The sequence below is a fragment of the Tympanuchus pallidicinctus genome, unplaced genomic scaffold, assembly GCF_026119805.1.
Source record: "Tympanuchus pallidicinctus isolate F22 unplaced genomic scaffold, pur_lepc_1.0 scaffold1, whole genome shotgun sequence".
Taxonomy (NCBI): domain Eukaryota; kingdom Metazoa; phylum Chordata; class Aves; order Galliformes; family Phasianidae; genus Tympanuchus; species Tympanuchus pallidicinctus.
The window spans coordinates 5,936,675-5,961,640 of NW_026294618.1; the positions used below are offsets into that span (position 1 = coordinate 5,936,675).

The 24,966-nt window shown below is 57.0% G+C and overlaps 2 protein-coding genes across 8 annotated transcripts in view; one reads left to right on the top strand and one right to left on the bottom strand.

The window, feature by feature from the left end:
• The window catches only part of LOC128084794 (uncharacterized), a 240,064-nt gene that overhangs the window by 134,584 nt on the left and 80,514 nt on the right, over positions 1-24,966 (top strand). The gene's annotated exons all lie outside the window — the stretch shown is intronic.
• PTK2B (protein tyrosine kinase 2 beta) lies at positions 16-23,018 on the bottom strand. 7 transcript variants are annotated; one of them, XM_052691125.1, is made up of 31 exons: positions 22,891-23,018; positions 12,776-13,023; positions 11,243-11,421; positions 11,080-11,167; positions 10,847-10,926; positions 10,651-10,713; positions 10,455-10,509; positions 10,103-10,243; positions 9,840-9,914; positions 9,667-9,768; positions 9,158-9,275; positions 8,720-8,759; positions 8,591-8,637; positions 8,427-8,480; positions 7,833-7,930; positions 7,661-7,745; positions 7,263-7,363; positions 7,061-7,176; positions 6,827-6,927; positions 6,659-6,748; positions 5,721-5,925; positions 5,508-5,616; positions 5,361-5,426; positions 4,630-4,755; positions 3,960-4,106; positions 3,116-3,151; positions 2,717-2,744; positions 2,395-2,450; positions 2,021-2,164; positions 1,130-1,210; positions 16-1,041 (listed from the first exon to the last, which is right to left on the bottom strand). In XM_052691125.1, the coding sequence occupies exons 2-31, from the start codon at positions 12,986-12,988 to the stop codon at positions 826-828; spliced, it is 3,060 nt and encodes a 1,019-aa protein (XP_052547085.1). In that variant the 5' UTR covers positions 12,989-13,023; positions 22,891-23,018; the 3' UTR covers positions 16-825. The 7 variants fall into 7 exon arrangements, with proteins under 7 accessions (XP_052547085.1, XP_052547049.1, XP_052547031.1 ...); XM_052691089.1 differs by lacking the exon at positions 22,891-23,018 and adding an exon at positions 22,636-22,727 and having other exon boundaries at positions 2,395-2,441; XM_052691071.1 differs by lacking the exon at positions 22,891-23,018 and adding an exon at positions 22,636-22,727.

The window sequence follows — 24,966 nt, forward strand, 5'->3', positions numbered from 1 at the left end:
AAAGGCACAGCAGGACTTGGTGCATGGTTTATCTCAGCCAGAGCAAGCAGCGTTGTGGGAAGATGCTGGGGAAAAGCCCAAACCGTACGAATTCCAATTCAAGCACAAACCAAACAGAGAATTTGTTGCTGTTGTCGTTTACATGGAGTAGCTTGGAGCAAATTCAGCTGGAAGAGGCCCCATCCTCCCGACTGATTTGTGGCATTGACGGCTGCGGGCACAAGGACCCATCCCTCCCACACTCCCCTGGCTGGGGCTGGACGCGAGAACCAACCCGACGCACGCCCATCATTAAATAAACTCTTCTATATAATGTACAAGGAATTGCAAATAGTCCCTCCAGCGAGCCCCTCCCGGGAAGCCAGCTCCCCTGGTCACTGTGTCCCCAGCTCCCAGCACTGAGCAGCAGGGCGCAGGTCCCCAGTTGGATGTGCTGTCCCTGGGAGGGGCCATGGGACGGACATGGGGACCCATTGGATAGACACATGGACCCACTGCACAGGCCCACTGGGCACACTGAATGGACACACAGCCCTGTTGGTGCCACCGAACCCAGAGGGACCTTCATCCACCCTTGGGGACAGCCAAGCCACCCCCAGTCCTTTGGAGGGATGCGTCACCAGGCACCTCCTTTCTTCAGAAGACTGATGAGATGATGCTAAAGACACAAGCAGCTGCAGGAGGAGGGGGACATGGAGGACAGGGCGGCGAGGCCACGGGAGACACACAGAAGCCAGCTCGTCCGCACCGCTCTCCTCCCATCGCTACCGACCAATGCGGCGCTGCCTTTCCTCCTCTTCTCCTTCCCCACCCCTTCATATTCCCTCACTCCACACACAGCTTCACCAGGTTGGCCTGGACCTTGGCTTGGTCCACAGCGTCCAGCAGGTTCTTGGCGTCCACAGCCAAGGTATGGGAGGCCGTCAGCATCTGCTTCTTGCACTCCTCGCTCAGCGAGGTGACGGCGTTCTGCTGTGCCAGGCGCATCTTGTTTATGAGCTCAGCCAAGTCCTTGTTGAGCAACTTCTGGGTCCCTTCAATCTGGCCATGACATGCAGAGGTTATAGCTGGGGGTGTCCCCAAGCCCCCTCCCCCATCCCCATCCCCACGGGGCGTGCTGCAGCCCTACCTCGGTGCGGGAAGTGGCGGGCAGGATGGGCAGGATCTCATCCACGCTGCCGATCAGCTTGCGGAGGGACAGGCCCACGTTCTGTGGGGTGAGTGGTAGGGTTAGAATGGATCCAGGCACCAAACAGTGGTGCACAGTCCCTGATGCTGATTTAAGGATGCCAGTGGGGAGAGAAGAATGGGAGGAAATGCTCCCCTTGGACTCAAGAATCCAATGGAGGAACAGGGCATACTGGAATTGACACCTGGACACAAAGATGTGTTGGAAATGCTCTCACCATTGGTCCAAGGACTCAACAGAAGAAAAGCGTGGGGTATATTGGAAATGCTCTCCCATTGACCAAAAGAAGGAGCAGGATATATTGGAGGTGCCCCCATCGCTGACCCAAGGATGCAACAGGATCAGGATATATTGGAAATACTCTGCATTGACCCAAGGACCCAATGGAGGAGCCAGACATGTTGGAAACACTCCCACTCTTGACCCAAGAACCCAAGGGAGGAGCACAGCATGCTGGAATTGCTCCTACCACTGACCCAATGACTCAGTGGAGGAGCAGGGCTCATTGGAATTCCTCCTGCTATTGGTGCAAGGACACACTGGAGGAGCAAGACATGTTGGAAATGGTCCTCTACTGACACAAGGTCACAGGGAAGGAGCAGGGCACATTGGAAATTCTCCTGTCATTGACCCTAGGAGCCACTGAAGGAACAAGACATCCTGGAATTGCTCCCACCATTGACCCAAGGATCCAAGGTGTGTTGCTAATGCTCCCTCCTATACACGTAAGCCTTTCCAAAAAGGATTTTCGGTGGGAGCTGCTCAGCAGACTGATTCCCAGCTCCCTTCATGATCCCTGCAGGAGGCCTGCTTTCCCTTTGTTTCCCCTACCTTCACCACGAGGATGTATCCCTCTGGGGGCAGGAGGCTGATCTCATTCTTCAGCTGCAGGACAGCTCTCACCAGGTCCATGACGTTGCTGTACACCGTGTCATCCGTGCGGTCCAGATTGGCAGTGGGAGCTGGCTGGATGGACTGGCAGAGAACAGGGCTGTGGTGGGCTCAGGACAACAAGGGAGCAGGGAAGGAATAGACCAACATCGGTGGAGAGCCCTGGCCAATCTCTGCACCCCAGACCCATCCACCTCCCACCCGCAACTTGGACACTGCTTAGTTGGTCCAAGAAGTCCTATCTTGTAGATGAACAGAAGTAAATGGTTGTGGAGGAAGACTTGGACCACAGTGGCTGTCTGAGGAAGTCTTACCTGTGCCCCAAGTCTTGGAGGCTTCTGGGGGGGGGCCGTGAACTCCGCTACACCATCAGTAAGGGAAAGGAAGGAGAGTTACTCTGGATGCTCCCTGGACGTGTGTGCATGTTCCTCATGCCCCACACCACTCAGGACACCCCAACTTGACACAGCTGTATGCCACCTCCCCTCCACCATCAGGGCAAGGAAAAGGGGATGCCTGCAGCTCAGCCCCCCACTTGCGGAACAGGCAGAGCCTTTGGGGCAGGCAGAGTCACTCGTGGTGATGATCTGGGATTGCTGGAACAGGGCTTGTGCAAAAGGCAGAGGGGACACTCACTGTAATCCATCTCCTTCTCCGGGAGCAGCTGCAGGGGAAGAAACAGCAGCAAGTGAGAGGTGGGAAATCCTGTTCAGAGGAGCAAGAGCGGAGGAGGCACTGCCTCAGGGTGGAGGCATCCACATTCCAGAGGGCTTCAGGGGGCAGGTGTGGACTGCAAGCATTGTACCCCATTAAGAGTTTTGGACAAGTTTTCTGCAATCAGGGGACAGGGATTCCCCAGCATGACAACAGAAAGCAATTTGATCCCAGCAATCCCTAAATGCTTCCAAGAGCAGGGCTGGAAAAGGGCAGCGGGGACCATTGCAAGCTGTACGTATCTTCTGCCCACCCCCAGGGGAAGGGCCCCTCTGCAGATGAATGCAGTCAACAGGGTTCTCTGGGGCTGGCAGCACTCACCAGAGCAGTGTTGTTGTTCATGAACACTGTCGGGTCCTGAAAAAGGGGAGAAGGTTTGTGAGAGGTGATGGGAAAAGGGAAAGATAAGGGAAAAGGGAAGGAAAGGAAAAAATGGGGACCTCCGGAGAACTGTTCCCTTCCCTCTACTCCCTTCATGGCAAAACTTTCCCAAATTCTTATTCTTTCATCCCAATTCCTAACAGAAGAAGAAGCATTCCCCCCTTCATTTTGCCCAACATCATCCAGGAAAATCCATCTCTGATCTTTGGAGACCTTTATGGGTCTTCCAGAAGACCCCAAATGCACACCCCAGGAGCACGGCCCATCTCTGCAGCCCCACAGCCCCCCATGGCCCTGTCCCTGTCTTCATCCCTTCCATGGGGCACCAGGACCCCGAGCTGCTGCTCCCCAAAATGCTGCTGCAGCACCAGAGCTGGGCATTGCTCCACGGCTGCGTCAGTCGTGCTAATAAAAGATTTTCCATCTCGCTGCCGCTGGTGCATTAGTCACACATTAGCTACCTTGATGCTGGCTTTAAAAAGCATTATAAAAGCTCGTGAAGACGCAATGGCGTTTAAAAAATTGCGCAGGTGTTGAAGTGTTTGCTTCCCATCGCAGCTCGGCGAGGTGCAGAACACAGAGAGGTGAGTGGGTTGGTGATGGGGGCTGCCCTGACACCTCCGGCTGTGCACAAACCGCTGGAGCTGCACACCTGCTGTGAGACCTGCAGCGTGCTGCAGTTGTGGTTTTACTGCATGAAGCAAGCTGCAGCTTGGTGCATAGTGGCAATGCGAGAGCTGGGAGCACTCAGCCCAAAGTCTGTCCCCAACCCAATGTTACCCACCAGGGATTTCTCCTCCTGCCTCAGCCATTGGTAGTCCTCCACCATCTGCTTTTGCTGCTTGTCCAGCACCTGCCGCATCTTCAGCCTCTCCATCTCCCACAGCTTCTGTGCTTCTTCCCTGCTGCTGGGACGCAGGAAGTCTTCCTCCTGGCGCATGGAGCAGGCAGAGATGGGGGGAGCTCAGCACCAGGAGCCTCCCCATGCGGTGTCGGCACAGCTCTGTACATGCAAAGCCATGCTCTGGACTCCTGGGCATGCAGCTCAGCACCAGAGCAGTGCATTCTGCCCGTGGTGCAGATGCTCACAGTGCTGGGATTGTGTCAAACCATCCAGCAGATCATCACCAGATGCAGGGCAACACCCTGCCCCTGATTCTGGGGCCATGCAGTGGTGCTGAAGAGCTAAACGCCAGAAGACAACGCTGCAGCCACCCATCCCCGGAGCACCCCAGCTGGATTTTGGGTACTCCATGCCAGCATCTCCTCCACCACCACACCTCCACTTTGGTGTGCATGCATGCAAACATCATGGCAGCCCTTCCAGCCTCAAGCAGTGCAGCACAGGATCGGGTACACGGCTGGAAGCAGCAGCAGCGCCAAGCACAGAGCGCTCCCCCGCCGAGCCCCTTCCTCGGCGCGGTCCTCGTGACGCCCTCGGCTCCTTCTCTTACCCGCATGCTGTGGCGCTTGAAGACGTGGTGGCGGTGGAGCGGAGGGGTGTGCAGGGAGCTGGCTGGAGACTGGTACTCGGCGGGGCTGGTGAGGGTGGGTGAGCTCGCACACAGACCCTCGGGCACCTGTGGCAAGGCGGGCACGGGACAAAGCCATGGGAGCAGGCAGACAGATGGACACATGGACAGAGCAAACAGTGTGGGACAGGGGCTTTCACAGCAGAACATCACAGAGGAGCAGCATAGGACCGTCTTTACCACAACGCTTGCTCCCAAAACTATGCTCCTGCCTAAACCCCTGCCTGGCTCCAAAAAGCATCCAAGAGTGTAGGGATGCTCCAAGGAACGGTGCAAACTCAGCTGCAGGCAGCACTCGAGTGCAGCAAACCTCCTTTCCTTGCGGCTGTGCATACACATGGGACTGCGAGAGCGTTGCCAAAAGGACGAGGGAGCACTGATAACAGAATGGGAAGAGCATTGCAAACAGGATGGGGGGAGCATTGCCAAGGGGAGGAGGGGAGCTTTGCAAACTGCCCTGCCCTGGGACAAAAGCCACTCCTGGAGATCTGAGGCAGAGACAAGGCTGAGCCCAAAACAGCGCGCTGTCCTGCTGGCACTTGGTGGCTCTGAGACCCAAAAGCCACCAGCTCTGAGGACTGGAGCTCTGGGCACAGCTTCCTGGGAACAAGCCCTTGTGCTCCCCGTGGATCGCTTGGGGCATACAGCCTTACCTGGAACTGCAGCTTGGGTGCCAGGAGGTTGCTCTGGGGTGGAGGTTTGTACCTGGGTCTGCTGGGCTGTGGGAGTGGAGGGAGAAAGGTGAGGGGGGGTGCAAGCAAGGAGATATTTTGCCCTGCAGCATTCTGCCCATGTCCCACCTTGGGGGGTGGCTCCTGGGAAGTTGGTGGCTCCATGATTTTGGGAGGCCGGTGGCGGTTGTTCCGCTCCTGCTCCTTGGCCAGCTCCTTCTCCATCAGGTAAATGTCACTGCAGGGGGACAGAGAGGGGACCTCAGTGCCATCCCCTGATGCAGAGAGATGAATGGGATGGGTGGGTGGAGGAGGAAGGTGCCCCAAAATCTCTCCCATTACCTCAAGCTGCAAACCAGGTCCTTGAACTTGGGCCTCTCGCTGGGGTCGTAGTCCCAGCAGCGCGTCATCAGGGTGTAGAGGATGGGTGGGCAGAGGTCGGGCTTGGGCAGGCGGTCGCCCCTCTCCAACACCCCGATCACGTCCTTGTTCTCCAGCCAGAAGAAGGGCTGCCTGCCATAGCTCAGGATCTCCCACATGCACACGGCTGCAAGGCACAGGGGAGAAATCACAGATGATGCCAGTTACCAATCTAGGGACCATCCCCTTGCCCAAGGTTTTGGGGACCTGGTGACAGAGCTAGGCTCTGGATGTTTTCAGGGAGTAATGTTTAATCCAGATCCTTGAGCATCTCAAATTCAGTATGCCCTCAATGATGGTTGAGCATCTTGAATGCAGGATGCCTCCAGTGATGGTTAAGCGTTTCAAATGAGGGATGCCCCCAATGGCAGTTGACATCTTGAATGTGGGATGCCCCCAATAATGGCTGAGCACCTTAAACGTGGGTTGCTCCCAATGATGGTTGAGCACCTCAAGTTTGGGATGCCCCCAGTGATGGTTAAGCACCTTGGATGTGGAATGTCCCCAGTGGCAGCTAGAATCATAGAACCATAGAATAACCAAGGTTGGAAAAGACCCACAGGATCACCCAGTCCAACCATACGCTGATCACCAATAGCTCTCACTAAACCATGTCCCTCAACACAAAGTCTAAACGTTCCTTGAAAACCTCCAGGCTAACGGGTTGACATCTTGAATGCAGGATGCTTCCAATGATGGTAGAGCATCCCAAATTGAGGAGTTGGAACTGCAAAGGTTCTGCTCCAGGAGCCTTTCCCCAAGGCTGAGCTACCACTGCCACACCAGAGCAGGATACGTCCCTGCGCACCACGATGCTGCCCCCAGATGTACCCAGGATCCACCTCCATCCCACTGCCTACCAAACATCCAGACATCACTGGCTGTTGTGAAGCGTCGGAAGTTGATGGACTCAGGGGACATCCACTTGATGGGGAGACGGGTGATAGACGCTGGAGGGACAGATAGATGGCAGCCATGCTCACAGCTGCAGATGGGCTGACACAAGCCCACATCCTACACTGCTTTACCTTTATAGTACTCCTCATCTTCGATGTACCTGGAGAGCCCAAAGTCACCCAGCTTCACACACTCTGGGGATGCCACCAGGATATTCCTCACTGCAATGTCCCTGCAAGGACAGTACTTTGACTGGGAATGAGGGCTGGACCATCACATCCAGAGAAACCAGCTCCTCTGGCTGAAAAACGACCCTGCAAGGGGTGCTACCAGCTCCTGCTGCTGCCCTGCTGCTCCCACCTCACCTGTGCACACAGTTGATGGCTTCCAGGTACGCCAAGGCTTTGCTGATCTGCAGTGCATACAGGACGAGCGTGGGCACAGCGAGGCAGTGCTTGTTCTGCTCCAGGTATTGACCCAGCTGCAAGAGGACAGGTGGGGGGGCTCAGGGGCTGAAAAGTAGCACCAAGGTGGGGGAACAGCCCCCAGCAGCATCAGCCACCACACCTCCCCATAGGGGTACAGCTCCATGATGATCCAGGTGGGTTCTTCCTCTGCAATGCCAATGAGCTTCACGATGTGGGGGTGGTCCAACTTCTTCATCAGCACTGTGGGGAGACCCGGTCAGAGATTCCCTACCACAGGGGAACCTCCAGCAGCCCCAACCCCACCAGGGGTGCAGGGGAAGCTCTGTGACGTGCAGACTGAGCCAGAGCAGCAGGAACAACCAGGGAGCTCCTGCTGTCCACAATAGGGTTCCAATGGGTTTACGCACAGATGGTGCCCACCTCCCCTCACACAAGATTCCAGCAGATTTCTTCCCCCAGAAGATCTGGGGAAACCCTGTCACAGCACAGAGGGTATGGGACCCCTTCTTCATCCTGCTCTGCATTGCAATGACATACCCGCCTCGCTCAGGAACTTGTCCTTGTTCTCGGGGCTGCAGTCCTTCTTGCACGTCTTCACAGCCACATTCACCCTCTCCCCTTTCTGCAAGCAGAGATGGGGGCAGATCAACCCCACTCCCCCCGGGGAAAAAAGGAGGTGGGTGGGATGGAGGCAGCACTGCACACCCACCGGGTTGGTGTAGGTGCCCTCGTACACCTCGCCGAAGAAGCCTTCGCCCAGGATCCTTCCCAGTGTGATGTCCTCCCGGCAGATCCCATAGTGCTGGGCTGAGAGGAAAGGGTTGCACTGGTGGGCATTGGGGCATGGGGAGCTGCTCGCACCCCTCCCCGTGCTAAGAGGGAGGTTTTTGAGTGCACATCTGCTCCATTATCCCCTTGGCCAAGACAGAGACCCATGGGTCCTGCTCCATAGTGTGCACCTCCAGGAGGTAAGGTGGGCAGAGTGGGCAAAACTTAGACCCCAGATCTGGTGGGGTTGGGGTGGGGAGTGGAGAAGGGGAAGGAGAAAATATGAAGATGGTGGGCATAGGAAGATGGTGGGCATAGGAAGATGAGATGATGGACACAGGGAGAGATGTATGGCATAGGGAGATGATGGACATAGGGATTGGAGATCATGGGTAGGGTGGGCAGAATGGGCAAAACACATTTTGGCACTGTTGAAGATGGGGTGGGAAATTGGGACAAGCAGGAGGAAGGGGAGAATAGGGAGATGGTAGCTGGAGGGAGATGGGCAGGAGGGCACCCAAGGGGTGACACCCACCTCCAGATCTCGGGCGTGAGGTCTCGTCAGGGATTTCAGCATAAATCTCAGAGTCTGGGGCAAGAAGAAGGCAGCAGGCAGAGATGCAACCAGGGAAAGCCAAAGTGCCCATCCCAGAGCTGCCCACCCACAGTCCACGGAGAAGAAGGGGATCCCCAACTCACCAACACTGAAGCTGTCAGATACAGCAGAGCGTCGCTCCTCCAGGTGCCTGCAGGCCGGGGGAGGTTGGGGTCAGCGAGCAGGGCACAGTGGGGCAGGGCAGGGGTCCCAGCACCCCCTGCAATACTCACGGGATGGGAATCCGTGGAAGGCTGCTCCTCTTCTCCCTCTCTGTGGGAGGACAACAGGCAGTCACCTCCCAGCTGGACCATGCACCCCAGGGGGTGCAATTGTGCATCCTGTGTCCCTCCTTCCAATGCAGACAAGGGGCAGCCACCTCCCTGCTCCCCATGTTGTCAGGGAAGGCGTTAGGCCAACTCTTGCTATGGAACTGCCACCACCCCTTGGCTAGAGGTGAACTGGGTGCAAGCACGCATGCAGAGCGTGTGCAGGGTCTCAGGTTGGGCTAATGGCTGGGAAATTGAGGATGATGTTGTAGCTCCAGAGAAAGCCCTCGGAGCAGGGGAGGAAGGCATGGAATGGGGCATGGATGGGCTGCCAATGGGGCTTGGTGGGGACATCCAAAGCAGGAAGGTGCCTGCACCTATAGGTACCCATAGACGACTCACCTCTCCTGGGGAAGACAATGAGGGATGTGTCCAGGCCCCCTTGCAGCCGGCAGTAGCCATCAATGAGGTCAGCCATGTTCTCTGCCTCAGCCAGAGACGATGTTTTGATGGCCAGGGACTAGGGCAAGTGATAGGGACAATAAACAGAGGCTGTTTATTGCCTCCAAATCCTGGAGCTCAGGGGATGTCCCCTCTTCTGCACCTTGGGATGATTTGGGTACCACCTCCCCATATCGTACAGCACCATCCCAGCTGGCACCCCATCCTCAACCCCATCCCCTGGCAGGGCCACTCCAGGCATTTTGGTGGGGACCAGAGCACCATCATGGCCATATGGCTCTAGGAGGGAGCCCTAACCCTAACTTTAACCCTGACCCTAACTAACCCTAACCTAGCCCCCAGTGGGAATGGGGCTGTCCGTTGCAGGGACAAGACACCAACCCATGGCCATCCCCACCCCACCTACAAAATCCTGCAAATGTATCCCCCCAGTGCCAAAGCTGCCTCACCTGGGGGGTGCCGCTGAGCCCCAGCTGCAGCACAGCCTGGCCATCCTCCACGCTGGAGCACTTGATGGATTTGATGTGTTTGAACTCGGCCAGGCAAGTGGGCTGCAGGCAAAAGTGCTGTCAGACCCCAGCATTTGCCCTGGGGGTGTCCTCACCCCTCTGGACCCCCCTACCTTGGCCTCCTTGCTTGTCATCTGCCGGATGCCCTTCGGCCCAATGACAAGGTCCACTGTGATGTTCCACCCTTGCTGTGCATGGGGCAGAGGGAAGATGCACATTTTGGGGGGATTTTCCCCAAATCCATCTCTCCCCTCCCCACTGTGATGCCCGGGAGAGGCAGCGCACACCCACCTTGATTGCCTGGGTGCAGCAGCAGCCCCCCCAGAGTGCCCCCATCCCCAAAAAGACCCCAGTGCACCCTTCACCGTGCACTCACAATGAGCTCACAGCGATAGCTCTCCTGGTCAATGTTGGCAAAGGTGGAGAGTGTATGCAGGAACTTGAGGATGCACTCCTCCTCCCGCAGCAGCGCGTACTGCTGGAACGTCTGCTGGATCATCTTGCGGAACTGCTTGGGCTGCGGGCAGAGCAGGGACGTGGTGTATGCCATGGGGTGCACACAGACGTGCATGCACTCAGCTGCAGACATGCACATGCATCTGCAAGCACAACCATGTGTGCACACACACATGACCACCCCCAGGCACTGACACGTGCACGCACACCCAGCCTGCACCCAGAGCTGCCCGTCGCAGACAATCAGCCGTCCCCACGTGCACGTCCCTCACCTTCAGGTTCTCCTGCATCTGGCTGGGGAAGAACAGGTCCAAGCCCACCTCCTTCCTGCAGAGCAGAGACCATGCACATGTCAAAGGCCATGTGCAGACTGAGAACACGTTGGGGGCTGCAGCAACAAAGCAGGGGATGCACGGTGCAGCAGGCTGCTCCCAGCACAGGACTGCAGAATGAGCTGTGCCTACTCACTCCAGGAACTCGAAGTTGGACTTCTTATCCAGCGCATTTTGGGGCATGTCCTTGTAAAACCTCCTGCAGGAAGGGACAGTTGTTTGTGCATTCTCGTGCACTCCTTCTCCTGCTTCCCCCCAGGACTCTGCCCCCCGAGCTGGGTGCTGCAAGCCCCCCTCCTGCTCCCGCTCCCCAAGCACCCAGCAGCACGTACCTGAGCTCGAGGCAGCCCAGCTGCAGGGCCATGCCCTCGCTCACCTTGCTGGCGTAGTTCTGCATGTACTCGCTGCGGAGCTAATGGGGAGAAACAGAGCTCAGGGGGTGGGGGAAGGGGTTGGGGATGCTCACAGGGGTGCATGCGCTTTGGGATCCCTCCTTGGGGTGCGCTGGGCTGGGGGAGAGGTGAAGCCCAGCGATGCCATGGGTGGGTAGGGGGCTCTGGTGAACCTGCTGGTAGAAGTAGAGAAGCGTGGTCCTGTCCTCTAAGAAACGCTCCATGTAGTCCTCAGGTAGATAGCGGATCTGCAGGTCGTACCTGGGGGCACAGCACTGAGCTGTGGGGGGGCACACAGAGGGACCCCCACGCCGTGCCCAGATCCCCATCCCCTACCTCCACTCGGCCTCCAGGTGCAGGCACTCGTACTTCTCCTGCACCTCGCCCACCGTCAGCTCGGGGTGCAGCCAGTGGATCTCGTCTGACTTGACGTGCTTCAGGCGCAGCCCGTAGCACTCGGACAGCTGGATGTTGGGCCCGATGCGGCCGCTCACTAGGATGGATCTGATCACCTCCTGGGGGCAGGGATGCAGCAAGCGGGGCTCAGAGCCCTGCAGCTCCAAGGGCTGACCCCACGGTTGCTGTGGTTTCGCCCTTACAAAGTACCGCGTCCTCCCACACCTCTCAAATACAAACTGCCCCTGTGAAAGGGACTCGATCCCAAGCCTTCACATTCTGCATGAGTCAACAGATCTTAGAAACGAGGAGGAAATGTTACAAACCCACAGTCCCTTTGCAAGACCACAGCCCCTGTGGTCTCCACCTGATGTTCCGGAGATGTCTTCAGCCCATCCTACACCAACCCACAGCCTGTACGTCTCACCCGAGCTCTCTGGTGTGTTGTAATGAGGAGTAAATGCCTGATCAGGTCGTTCCCCCCCTTGTACCTCAGCAGGGCTACCCCTGATGCATAGCATCAGCTGCAGCATGCAGAGCATTGGGTGTCTGCAGTAGTGTCTGAGGACAGCAGGGACACTTTAGGACAGAGGTGATGGCCTCAGCTTGCACCAAGGGAGGTTCAGGTGTGATATTAGGAAAAAATAATTCTCCAAAAGAGTGGTGATGCATTGGGAGAGGCTGCCTAGGGAGGTGGTAGAGTCCATCCCTGGAGAAGGGCAGGGGAGGTCTCAGCATCTCCCCATGGATGTGGCCCTTGACATGGAAACATCACACCACGCATGCAGGGAGATGCTGAGATACCTCCAACCCCTTCTCCACCAGGTCTTTGGATTGGAGGGAACACAGGGGCTGCTGCAGACCCAAGCCTCCCACAGAGCTATGAGACCATCCCACCCCTCCAAGCATCCCAGGACGCGGTTTAGTGGGTATGGTGGTGACGGGGCTACAGTTGGACTTGATGATCCTGGAGATCTTTTCCAACCTTAATGATTCTGTGATTCTATTTAGGGACGTGGTTTAGAGGGTATGGTGGGGATAGCTCAACAGTTGGACTCGATGATCTTAGAGGTCTTTTCCAGCCTTAGTCATTCTATGATTCTGTTTAGAGATGTGGTGTGGGCATGATGGGGGTGGACCAACAGTTGGACTTGGTGGTCTTGGAAGTCTTTTCCAACTCCACTGATTCTATGATTCTGTATGAATCGGCATGGTGGTGATGGGTTGACTGTTGGACTTGATCCTAAAGGTCTTCCAACTTCATTGATTCTGTGTCTACACCACGGCATGGGAACTACTCTTTGCTGGCCAGAAAGTGGCCTACCGGGCTGCTGGTCGTGTCTAGATCATCTCTTTGCTCTCCAGGTTTTGGAGCCATGGGACCATGGGTGCTCCCTCTGACACCAAAAAGGTCAAAAGGACAAAAAAGTCCCTTCCACCTTCCCCATCCCCATGAGACCCACGCCTACATACCCGGATCTCTGTTGTCACGGGGCACTTGATCAGCTTGAAATTCTTGCCCATGTTGAAGCTGTTGCTGTAGAAGCACACCTTGAGGATGCGCATCTCCTCCCTGTCCTCCTCCAGAGTCCCCATGCCCAGGTTGGCCTCCAGAGTCCCAGCCAGACTGCGGAAGGAGCTGCTCCGTGGGCGGCCCAGGGGCTCAGGAAGGGCTGACATGCTCATGGCTGGGGGGGTGCTAGGGGCTGAGCATCCCTTCCCTGCGGGGAGACAACATGCATCACCACATGGGGACACCTGGGGCAGGTGGGGAGAGGGGGAGAGGAAGGAGGGATAGGAAGGAGAAGATGGAGACAAAGGAGTGCGACAAAGGGGACCTCTGGAGAATCACCTCTGCATCCATGTCACTTCCAGAGTAACATCTCTGTATCTGTTACCCCCAGAGCAATGCTCTTTCCAGCACCTCCAGAACCAACACCTCCACTTGTCCAGCACCTCCATGGCAATGTGCCCATTTGGTCCCAGCACCATCAGTGCAAAATCTTTACATCCCCAGCACCACCAGAACAATGTCCCTGTGTCCCCAGCACCTCTGGAGCAACATCTTCGTGCCCCCAGCATGTTTTTGCATTTCTGGAGCAATGCATTTGTGTCCCTACCACCTCCAGAGCAACATTGCTGTGTCTCTGTTACCTCTGGAGCAACAGCTCTTTGTCCCCATCATGTCTGGAGCAATGTCCCTGTGTCCCCAGAACCTCCAGAACAACGTGCCCACATGTACCCAGCACCTCTGGGGCAGCACCTCTACATCTCTATCACCTCCAGAGTAACACCCTAATGTCCCCATCACCTCGAGAGCAATATCTCTGTGACCCCATCCCCTCACTAACAGCATCTTTTCACCCCACCACCTCCAGAGCAGCACGCCCATGTCTCTCCATCTCCATTAGCTGGAATAATGAACCCCTCCTGCTCCAGCATCCCTCACCCAGCCCCTCACTCACCCCCAAAATCCAAGGCAAGCCTGTTTGTGCTCTGCAGCGTGGGACAGAGCAGTGTGACCCCCCCGGCAGAGCTGCATTTAGCAGAGGGCTTTTTGCAGAGCAAAACAGGGCAAGCAGCTCGGACTCATCCGCACCCGCAAGGGCGATAGTTATTTATATTGATCAGCTCTTTTATTTTTAGAGGGCAAACAATCTAGAAGCTTGCTCAGAAATGTCCCTTGGGCCGGAACTGAAGTGGTTTGGCTTTTCATTTTGCTGAGAACTACTGGAAACCACATCTAGCCTGCGTTGATCTAACAGATCCCAAGCAAGTCTCGGTTGTCCTCCTTTATTTTGTGGGGAATTTCTGGGCACAAGGGATGGCAAAGGCACTGCTTGCCCCATCCCTTTGCATGCAGCCGGGCTGAGGCCGGGCACACTCAGTGCACACATATCACCAGCAGTCAAGAGGCACTTCTCAGCTATGAAACAGCCAACATGGAAGTTCAGTCCAGAGGCCTCTCCCTCCTTGAGCTCAGCCCTCCAGTTACTCATTAAACAGGTCCAGAGCTGTTTGCAAACAGGAGCACAGGTGGCCCATGGGTTACCCCAGGTTTGCTGCAGGGAATGGCCCCAAGGAGGGAGTCCTGGGCATGGGGAGGAGCTGAGAGGGACTGGGAAAGCACAGAGAGGACGGGACTATGCTGGAGGTCTGCCCTGCAGCAGGTTCTATGGGGATATGGGGGCAGGTGGATGACATGGGGACCTGGAGGCAGGTGGGTGACGTGGGGACCTGCAAGCAAGTGGGTGACAATGGGACCTGGAGGCAGATGGGTGACATGGGGACCTGCATGGTGCTGCAGGCAGGGCACAGCGTGGGTGGCACCAGCAGGGTCTGTGCTCTCGCCATGGCACTGTGAGGTTGTGACACCCTGTGGTGCAGCTGGGGACAGTGTGACAGCCATCCCATGGTGCCCCAATGGACGCTAGCAGGAGACAGGCAGCATTTCCCAGGGTCTGGCTTTGCTCTGGTGGTGCTACAGTGCAACCACAACCTGGGGGGCCACCAGCACGTGCACGTGCTCTCACACGTGCTTTCACACCGGGTTATTTCTCATTGTGTGAGGAGGGTCTTGTGGTGCTAACTGGTGGCTTCCTGCTCGCTGTGCTGAAAACAGCCATAGGATTGAGCAGAATCAGCAACCCCTGGCCCAGCCCTCAGCTTTCCTTTTACGGTTTGCCACAAAAGCTCAGTGCATGTAAGTGTCGCCTCTTCTCCCAACCTTGGTTTCTCGCCTCTCCAAATTTGTTCACACAGCATCACCATCCCAACGCATCCCTTTGTGTGGGGCTGAGCTGATGTCCCCTTCCCCTGGGTACCCCCACGAGGACCTGACCACTTGCAGCCCTTTGGGTGGAGAAGGGGCTCCAACCCCATCCCCTGCCCCCACTTCACATCAGCACAGTGACACAGCCCACAGCAGCACGGCTCTGTCCCCAGTGCGGCAGCAGCATTTGGGGACAACCTGCCAGAAGGGGACAGAGATGACCATGCAACGCTTCCACCACCAAGCCCTGTTCCCCCACAGCCCCTTCCCAACCCCTCAGGCTGGGACACCCCCGACATCCCCGTCGCGCTCTGCCCCATACCAGGAAGTCCCTCTGGGTGCTCCCACGCACTCCTGAGACGTGGAAAAGTGTCATACTCGGCACTGTTCCCTCCAACCCTACCCCAAATCTCAGCCGCACCATGGAGTGACCCATCCTCACACACGGGGGGGATGGGTTGAACCCCCCTGGACCTCAGCTCGGAGTGACGAGTTTGCCCTTTCTCAGCTCGCCTCCCACCCCAACACCAGCGCAAAGGGCGAAGGTTCTGTGCCCCACTGCTCCCTATGGGGCACACGGGGCAAGGGTAAGAGGGGGTGAGCGGCACTTACGGTGAGGTGGCCGTTCCTTGTCCCCACCCCGAGCTGACGGAGCTGCTGCTGCTTCCTGCTGTGTGCGGAGGCATTTGCATAGCACCCAACAGGCGGCTCACGCATGTGCCCACATGTGCGTAGGTGGGGAAACTGAGGCACGGTTCACCCAAACCCCCACCCCCCCACCCCCCCACATTGCCCCAAAACTACTGCGTTGCCCCCAACCCGTAGCATTTCCACCCCCTAAGTGCCAGCTTTGGGGCTGCAAGCTCCCCTCCTTCCAAAGCGCAGGGACAACTAGGACCCACCCACCATTTACCTCGTCCCTTCAGCGGGGTCCCGTTTCCATGCCGCGGTGTGGGACAGATACGGGGACCCTACAGCCGCCCGCCTCGCCCCGGCCCTGCCCTGCCCCATCGGTGCAGGTATTTCAGTGACTCACGGTGGATTGTTATGGTTCCGGGGGAGCAGAGAGGCTCCTGCAGGGGTTGAGGCAGTGGCACCTATAGCATTGCACCGCAGCACCCACACCTGGAGGCTGTGTCCTATAACCGGGGCTGCACCACCACGCAGACCCACAGCACAGGCTGCGTGCCTCAGTTTCTCTTTCCTTCTGTCAGCCCCGAGGCGGAGGAATCTGGACACCAAGGAACGCTCTGGGGCACGCCTGCCTTATCTCAAATGCCTGCTCCCCATATCTGCCCCAATCTGCCCAGCTCTCATCCATCACTTCAGCTCTGTCCCCAGCGGGGAGCAGGATGTCACCACCCAACCCCCCTCCTCATGCATCCAACCCCCAAATCCAGGGGTCTGCATTCATTCCAGCCCTGTAGCGGGGCAGTGGGGAGAAGGAAAACCCTGGCAGCAGCTTCAACAGGCAGTGTTGGTTCTGGATGCTGGCTGGATGGGTTTGGAGTGCTGGGTTTGGGCCACATGTGACAGCCCCATCAGAGGAAGAACGTGTTTCGCAAAGCAAAGGAAGTGACACACACTGCAACGGTGGGACAGGTTGCCCCAGGGGGGTTGGAGGGCTGCCCTCTCTGCTTGCAGACCCCAAAATCATTTGCAGATCCCAAAACCACTTGTAGATCCCCAAAGTGCTGGCAGACAGCCCAAAACACCAAAAACTCAACAGCCCAAAACGCTAGCCTCAATAAGCATCCACTGGACATCCTCACCATCAAGGCTAGCTCCTAATACATTTCCACCCATTTGATGCTTTGCTTAGTGCAACCACAACTCCCTTCGTTGTGCCTCCTATGGAGGGTTTAAGCATTCCACTAGGATGCACTCCTGTTTTCATAGGTGCACCTTCATTTTCAGAGAATCACCCCCACTTTCAGAGATGCACCTCCATTTTCAGACGTGTGCTTCATTTTCAGAAATGAACCCCCATTTTCAGAGATGCACCCTTATTTTCAGAGACGCACTCATATTTTCAGAGATGAAAATCATTTTCAGACATGTACCCCGCTTTCAGAGATGGACCTCTGTTTTCAGAGGTGTGCTCCCACTTTCAGAAAATCACTCCCATTTCCAGACATGTACCCCAATTTCAGAAATGCACCTCCATTTTCAGAGACATGCCCCCATTTTCAGAGATGCATCCCATTGTTCAGGGAGGCATTCCCATTTTCAGAGATCCATCCCCATTTCCAGAGATGCGCTCCTGTTTTCAGAGACGCACTCCTATTTTCAGGGACGCACTCTCATTTTCGGAGAACCACCTCTATTTCAAGAGAGGAGCTCTTATTTCCAGAGAGGCGCCCCTATTTCCAGAGATGCACCCCGTTTTCAGAGGCATGCCCCCATTTTCAGAGATGCAATCCCATTTTCCAAGTGGGAAAACACTGCTACGGGTGTTTCTGGGTGCAGGAACAGCTCGGGAAGCCCCCTCCCCCCAGCCCCAGCTCTGCACCAAGCAGCTGGGTACGGCGATACGTGCAGCACTGCTGAGGAATCAGAATCGAGACGCTGTGCTGCCATCACGCCCACAGCCGGAGCTCGCTGAAGAGGTGACTCAGGCACGGGGGAAAGATCTGCGTGTTCTGTCTGCGTTGTGTTTCTGTCCCAGCAAGGGGACAAGGCAGGGCCATCTGGGCTCCCTACGAGGCTCCCTTACCAGTACATCACCCCCTCCCAGTGCAAGGCAATGGGGAGGGGAAAGCGAGGACATGGCTTTGGAGGCAAAACGTCCCCAATGAGCTGCTGTCAGCTCTCCCCTTGAGGGGGTCTCAAACCTGAACCCACTGCAGTGCCCATGAAGAGTCCTCCCTAAAAGCCTCCAACATCAGCAGCAAACACGTGGAACCTGCAGTTTTCCATCACAGCCTTGAGTGAAATGGGATAAAATCAATCCCTGCTGAATGTTTTCCCTGCTGAATGTTTTCAGTGTATGGGACCTGCAGGACCACGTTCCCAGGGCCCCGTAGGTTGTGCCCTAACCTTGCACTGAATCTCAGTGCTCTCACTCATCCTCACAATTAACGCAATTACTACTTGGCCAAGTGATAATGCAACTACCACTTGGTTATTTCTTGGATTTCCCCAAGCAAACCAAGGCACGGCAGCACGGAACACAAGGGTTGAGCACACCAGCAGCTCCCAAAATCAGGCTGGGCGGGGGGTGGGTGAGGGCATCCATGGGGGATGAGGGTGGAAGGGGCTGACAACAGCGCCAGGGCAGCAGCGGGGTTCAGCCGCAGCCTTCCCCATCCAGCACTGCTCCCGCAGCTCCGCCAGCCTAAAAATAATCCCAAGCAGCACCGAAAGCTTGGGGAGGGGAGCAGCTTCCCAGGAACAGGGTGGGCGTATTTCCCGGTAACCTTTCAGCGCCAGAAGGAAGCGGAGGGCTTTGCAGCATCATTGGTTGGCACAGCTGGTACCGGTCGCTAGGCATCCCTGTCACCAGGCAACCTGCAGGAACGCGATGCTGCTCCTGCATCCTTGGGGTGGGCAGGGAATGGGGGCACGGGGCAGGAGCTCTGCTTGTGTCCCACCCCACTGCAGGCACTGCTACAAACCCATACGGCCCCCAGTACCTGTTCCTGCCAGGCCGATGGATGCTAGAGCTAATTACACTCCTGATATTCACGCTAGCTTCATTAGGGAAACTCATCTCCTCCAAAACTTTAAAATTCCCAGGCAGACCGGGGCATTTTTGGCAGAAATCACACAAAAGAATGCAAAGCCACAGGTTCTGCAGCACAGCCCTTCCCCTCCGGCACCAGGAATTGTCAGGGATGCATCCCCATTTTCAGAGACGCGCCCCCATTTCCAGAGATGTACTCGTATGTTCAGAGATGTGCTCCCATTTTTGGTGATCCACTCCTCTTTTCAGAAATGCATTCCTATTTTCAGGAATGCATCTCTATTTCCAGACATGCACCCCCATTTTCAGAGACGCACCTCTGTTTCCAGGCACGCACTCCGTTTGCAGAGATGCACCCCTATTTTCAGAGATTCATCCCCATTTTCAGAGATCCGATGCACTTTCAGAGACACATCCCCACTTTTAGATATAGTCCCATTTTCAGAGACAGACATCTCCCATTTTAGGAGATATACCCCCATTTCCAGAGTTGCATCTCAAGCCCAAACCACAGCCCCAATCCCTGGAAAAATCATCAGTCACCCCACGCTCAGAAGTCACCCCTGAGCCCACGCTCAGAAGTCACCCCTGAGCCCCTTCCCCAAGCAATTTCTCCTTCCCAAGGGCCACAACTCACTACAAAATGTTTGTGCAACACTTGCAGGATCACATCCCACAGTGCCTCTCACGTTATCTGGGCTGGATGCAACATGGCTGCGTCTGCATGGTGGTTGTGCACGGTGGTGGTCGTGCACTGTGCTTGTTAGATGTGCACTGTGCTCGTTAGACGTGCATTGCATTAGTTGCGCATTGTATTCGACGTGCACTGCGTCAGATGTGCACTGTGGTGGTTGCACACTGTGGCAGTGCAGGTGCACAGCACTGTGTAGATGCACAGGGCTCAGGAAGTGGTGCAGCTCCCAGCTGTGGCCGCTGACTGAAGCTTCAGTGGGGACTGGGAGGTTTCCCAGTGGCTCACGGGAGCTGTGCGCATCACCAAGTGTTCCTCTTCCCTCTTTGCAGCCTCTTCCCCAAACAGAGCACTGTGGCCCTTCCCTCCAGCAGTGTGCTGCCCCTATATGAACACAGACCCCAAGTTTTGCCCCTCACAGTTCCATAGGGAAACACGTCCCTGTGGGTTTTGGGCTGAGCCCCCTTCTGCTGCTCCTCAGAGAAAGGGGCCTGAGCACGGCATGCTGCTGCAGGATGGAACGTAGCAACACTTCCCACGGAAGGTTCACGTCTATTCCTCGTGAGTAATAAGTGTGCCAGGGAAAAAGCAACATGATTCAGATGGCGTTTCCCCAGCCCCCATCGCCTGCACGAGCCTGAGCACAGAGCACTGAAAAATGGCTGAACACAAAGGCATGGAGATGTGGAGCCTGGGGACAGCAGCACTGCGCCCCATGCACGCACCAACAACGCCATGGGCTTATGCATCCCTCCCTGTCCTTTGCAGACTGGGAGGCCTGCAGCCCCTTATCCCACTTGGGTGCTCCTGTGTGGACACCTTTGCTCTGTGCATCCCATACGGTGTGCTCCTGCATGAACACTGCTACCCCATGCATCCATCCCCACGCACCCAGGCTGGATGCTGTCCCCTGAACCACGCTGATATGCCATGTACATCTGCTGTAGGTGCAGTAGGTGGAAATGGGACCATTCCTGGTGTGTCCCTGTTCCTCACCAAGGCCCTGTCCCACTCAGGAAGGCACTCCTGCTCAGGAAGCCCTAGGATACCCCCTGGCTCAGCCTGGCTGAGCTCTCTCCACCTCTCACATAATACCAGAGCCCCATGCCTGGTTCTCCATCCCACCCCCTGCTCTGGCCCAGCTCTCAGACACTCGCTCTTGGGGGACCCACCAACAGGACCCTCCCCACCAGGAGATGCAGGCAGTTCCCCGCAGCACCGCCTGCATAGGGCCAGGTTTGGAGGAGCAACACATCCTGCTTGGATGACACATCCCAAAGCCAACGGCCATGAAACTCCACCGAGCAGCACCCAGAGCAGCCCACAGGCACCCAGTGTCGCATCAGCCCCTCTCACCCTCCCGGCCCTCCCATCCCCAGCGTTCTCCCCGTGACGACGATGCTGGCACACACCACCCAACGCTTAGGCAAACATCACAGCACCTCCCGCCCCGATGCGGCCCAGCTCGCCCCGAGCACAGAGACGCAACGTCCCACTCCCACTTCCTGCCCTCGGCTCTGCGTTTCCCCCTTCTTTTCTTTGCACCGCGCTCCCCAAAGTGAGCAGAGCTGCTCACCTTGGCGCTGCCTTCGCCCCCACTGGCCCTGGGGCAGCGTGTCCCGTGCTGGAATCGATGTTGAAACCACTCCTCCCCACCGCCCGCTTCCGGATGAGGCCACGACGCCGGGAAGGAAGAGGAGGGCGGGAGGCGAGGAAGGCAGCAAGACCCCTCACCTGCTCACTCCCTTGACCCCGTAACAGGTTGAGACAGGTTGGGAATTTGGGCACGGGGCCCAGCGTATGGGGCCTCTCCTACCTGGGAAGAGCTGGCAAGCGGCCCCCATGGAGCCCAGCGCTCTGCAAGGGGATGAGGAAGGAATGAGGATGGTGCAAGAACCTCTGTGCCAATGTCCGGGGCAGCAGGGAGGGCTCTGACAGCACCACCACCCTCAGCACACTGCCTCTTTTGTTGGGTGAATTGGGGGCATCCCACTATCTGAGCCCCTCTTTGATCACACAGCAGCACACAGCCCCCAGCCCCGCAATACGGCATTGGGGGTGTTGGATATTGAGGGCTGGAGGAGGAGGAGGAGGGAAGGGGGAGCAGTGGGGTGCTCTCCTTTCCCCCCTCCCCACCACAACACAGCACTGTGGTCCCAGCAGCGGGGTGCTATGGGGGCGGTGGGCACTGCCACATGGGCTGGTTTCCATGCAGAAAGCTGAGCACAGTAGGGGAAGCAGCAAGGCAAAGCCGCAGACAGGCAGTTCCCCAAAAGCTATATGCAGGCACCTTCCTCTCAGCCTCAGGCTCTGTAGACCACAGGCACGGCACAGCTGCAGGCAGCAGCCATGGGGCGAACGGGTTCTTACTGGGAATTCCCCTTCACAGACACCTCCTGCCCCATAGCGGTTTCCCTACACGAAAGCAAGTTGGGTGTTAGTACGGGGAGAGGTTGACACTGCCCCTGCTCCCATATAGATCCCCATCACTGGAAGAAGCAGCTTCTGGGGGGTTCCCCACAAAGTGCTTGGAGAGTCCCTGCTGGCTGCACCCCACTGCACAGCCCCACAGTGGGTCACAGAAGTGTTCCCTGCTGACCTCCTCCCCGAGGTGTGACACAGCCACTGGACACAAGCCAAGCACCCCACAGCCGGGTGCTGAAGGGCCCCTTTGCACCCTGAGAATTGGAGGAAAGAATCAAGGAAGGCTTCAGGGCATGGCAACCCCCCACTTAGGGGCCAGGAGCACTGAGGGCACCGCTGTCCTCCTGTGCCACCGGCAGCACACAGAGCCATACTGGCAGCCCGACCCCAAGCAATTCCAATATGTTGAACATCACAGGGCCACTCTAACACAGGCCAACATCTCCCAGCAAAGGGCAGGGGGCAGCAGGTGGGCTACAGGTGTCCACCCCCAAACAGCAGGAACGGCAGGGGACAGCAGCTCCAGGCATCACTCTGCCCAGAGAGGTGCACAGCTCCACGTGCACCTTTCCCTCTCCATGCACTCCCAAGGAGGTGCAAGTCTGGGACAGATGCTGCGACGCCACTGCTGTGCCCTGGCCAGCACAGCCCCATGGAGGAGGGTTTGATTAAGCCACGCCAAAAATGAACCCAATGCACCAAAAACCAAGCAACCTTTCTCCCCTCAACCCTCCCCTCCCCACCTTCAGCCCCGGACTCACAGGAGAGCTGGTTCAACAGCCTGCTGAGCCATCCCATGCTCCCGCGCCGAGCTCGTAGCTATGAAACGCCGGAGAGAAACAGGTTTCCCCCCCGCCTCCCCCCTTCCCCAAACCGCCCTCTTCATTGGCACAGAGAGAAGCGATAAAAGCTGACGGGATTTATTAATAGCACCTCTCCCATCACCAGGGAGCGAGCGGCGCTTTGGGAAACGGCTTCGAGCAGCGGCTGTCAGAGGCCAGAAGGCACCAACTTACTTTTGGCTGAGAGATGGAGGGTCCGGACGGTGGGAGGGCTCTGGGGGGCTTCCAGCCGGTGTTGGGATGGAGAAGGAGAAGTGGTGCTGAAGGAGCAGGGAGAGACTCCCAGGAGCGGTGCTCCGAGCTGTAGGGTGGGTGGCCGCGGTCCCCACCGGTTCGATTGCTGCGGGTGGTTGCTGCCATCTGCAGGCTGGCCGACCTCAGCTGGAGGAGAGGTACCCTTCGGGCGCCTGCCAGCAAGTTCAAGGTATGCAGTTATCGATGGGCTTTGAAAGTCCACCCATTTAATTGAATTTTATTTTATTTTATTTTTTCACTTCACAGGGGTGAAAAATTCATTTTCCTGTGCTCTGAGAACAACAGGGGGAAAGGCAGATCGCCCTTTGTGCAGCCCCCAGTGCCGGCTGCTCGGCAGCACTGGGTGATGGGGATATCACAGGGGGTGGCACAGCGTGCTGGAGTGAGGTTTGTGCCACCTAGGCGGTTTTGGAGGGGATTGACACTATAAGCAGTGGCACAGGTTGCCCAGAGAGGTGGTGGATGTTCCCGCAGACAGCCAAGGTCAGGCTGGTTTGGGCTCTGAGCACTGATGGAGCTGAGGGCATCCCTGCTCATTGCAGGCAGTCAGACCAGGTAGCCTTTAAGGGTCCCTTCCAACTCAAACAGTTCAATGATTCTATGATGATTAATGTTGGAAAACACCCCAAAGATCACCCACCCATCATGTGCACCCCACCTGACCACATCCATCAGTGCCACATCTCCAGGGTTCTTGAACACCTCCATCCCCCACAAAGTAACCACTGATCTACTCCTGTTCATTGATCCCATTCAGCCCATGCCTACAAACCCTGGGGTCTCCTCCCTCACCCAGTACAGCTCACCTCCTGTTTGTACCTTGGGACAGCTACTGTGGGCCCACCCTGCCCAGTCGAGCTGAGACCCTGCAGGGGCTTGGAGCAACCCTAAATTCCCCTATGGGGGATGCCCTTTGGTTACAGCTGGCTCCCACCCCAGGGAAAACACCTGCTGTTGGAAAAGTGGTTCCCTGGGCGCCAGGTAGGACATGATGTCCCATTGTGCTGCTGGTGGAGGAGCTGGTGGGGGGCACCCAACCCAGAGCAGGGGTTGGTCCTGCGTGGTCATCGAGGTCTCTTCCAAACGAACCATTCTGTGATTGGAAGGCTGCTCCAGGATGCCCTGGCATCCACTTGCCTCTGGGCTGTGGGAACCAGTGGCATCGCCTTTGCTGTTGCCATGGGGTTGCCATGGCATTTGTCTCTGCTGTTGCCATGGAGAGAGAAGGAGGTTGGGAATGGGGGGCTGCTGCCAGGGCCACCAGCACGGCCCCGGGTCCTGCAGTGAGGAGTCAGGAGTTGGACTGGCCCAGAGCTCCCCAGGTTCTCCTCCTTGCACTTCTTGAAGCTAGGACTGATGTCACCTCTCCCAGAGAACACAAGCTCACCACTAGTATAGCAGCAAATAGATTCATGGCTGATTTCTTGATCTACGTGAACACACACATATCCAACATGTCACCAGCACACAGTGCTGTGGAGGAAGAGGTCCACCAAGAAGACAAGGGCCTGGAGCAGGGTGACACAGTGCAGCACTGCCAGTATTCCTGGGGCAGAGCATGGAGGAGCAGTGGGAGCAAGTGGGGAGCCCCCCAGCAGATCAGTCTGTGCAGGGCCCACTCATGAGACACCCTCTCTTTCTCATGCACCATCACCAGGAATCAGGCCAGGTAAAAATGGGCAGTGGCTGCCCCTGAGCTTCCCTGCTGAGAGGTGACTGAGTGCACTGACTGGGAGCTGGGGCCACAGCAGCCATTGTGTGTTTGAGGGATGTCACCGTCATGTCACAGACATGGCCCTGTTTAGGGTGGCTCCATCAGAAGAGCAGCTGGGAGGAGGAGGTGGGTAGGAGCAGTGTGCTCACCACATCAGTCAGCCTCCAAAATCCCAGAGCCCAGACACCCTTTGGGCTGCTCGTGTCCATGCCACCATCACAGGGCTGTTGCTAAGAGCTGTGTAGTCGTGCTGGTGGCCACACACTTAATGTGACTTCCAA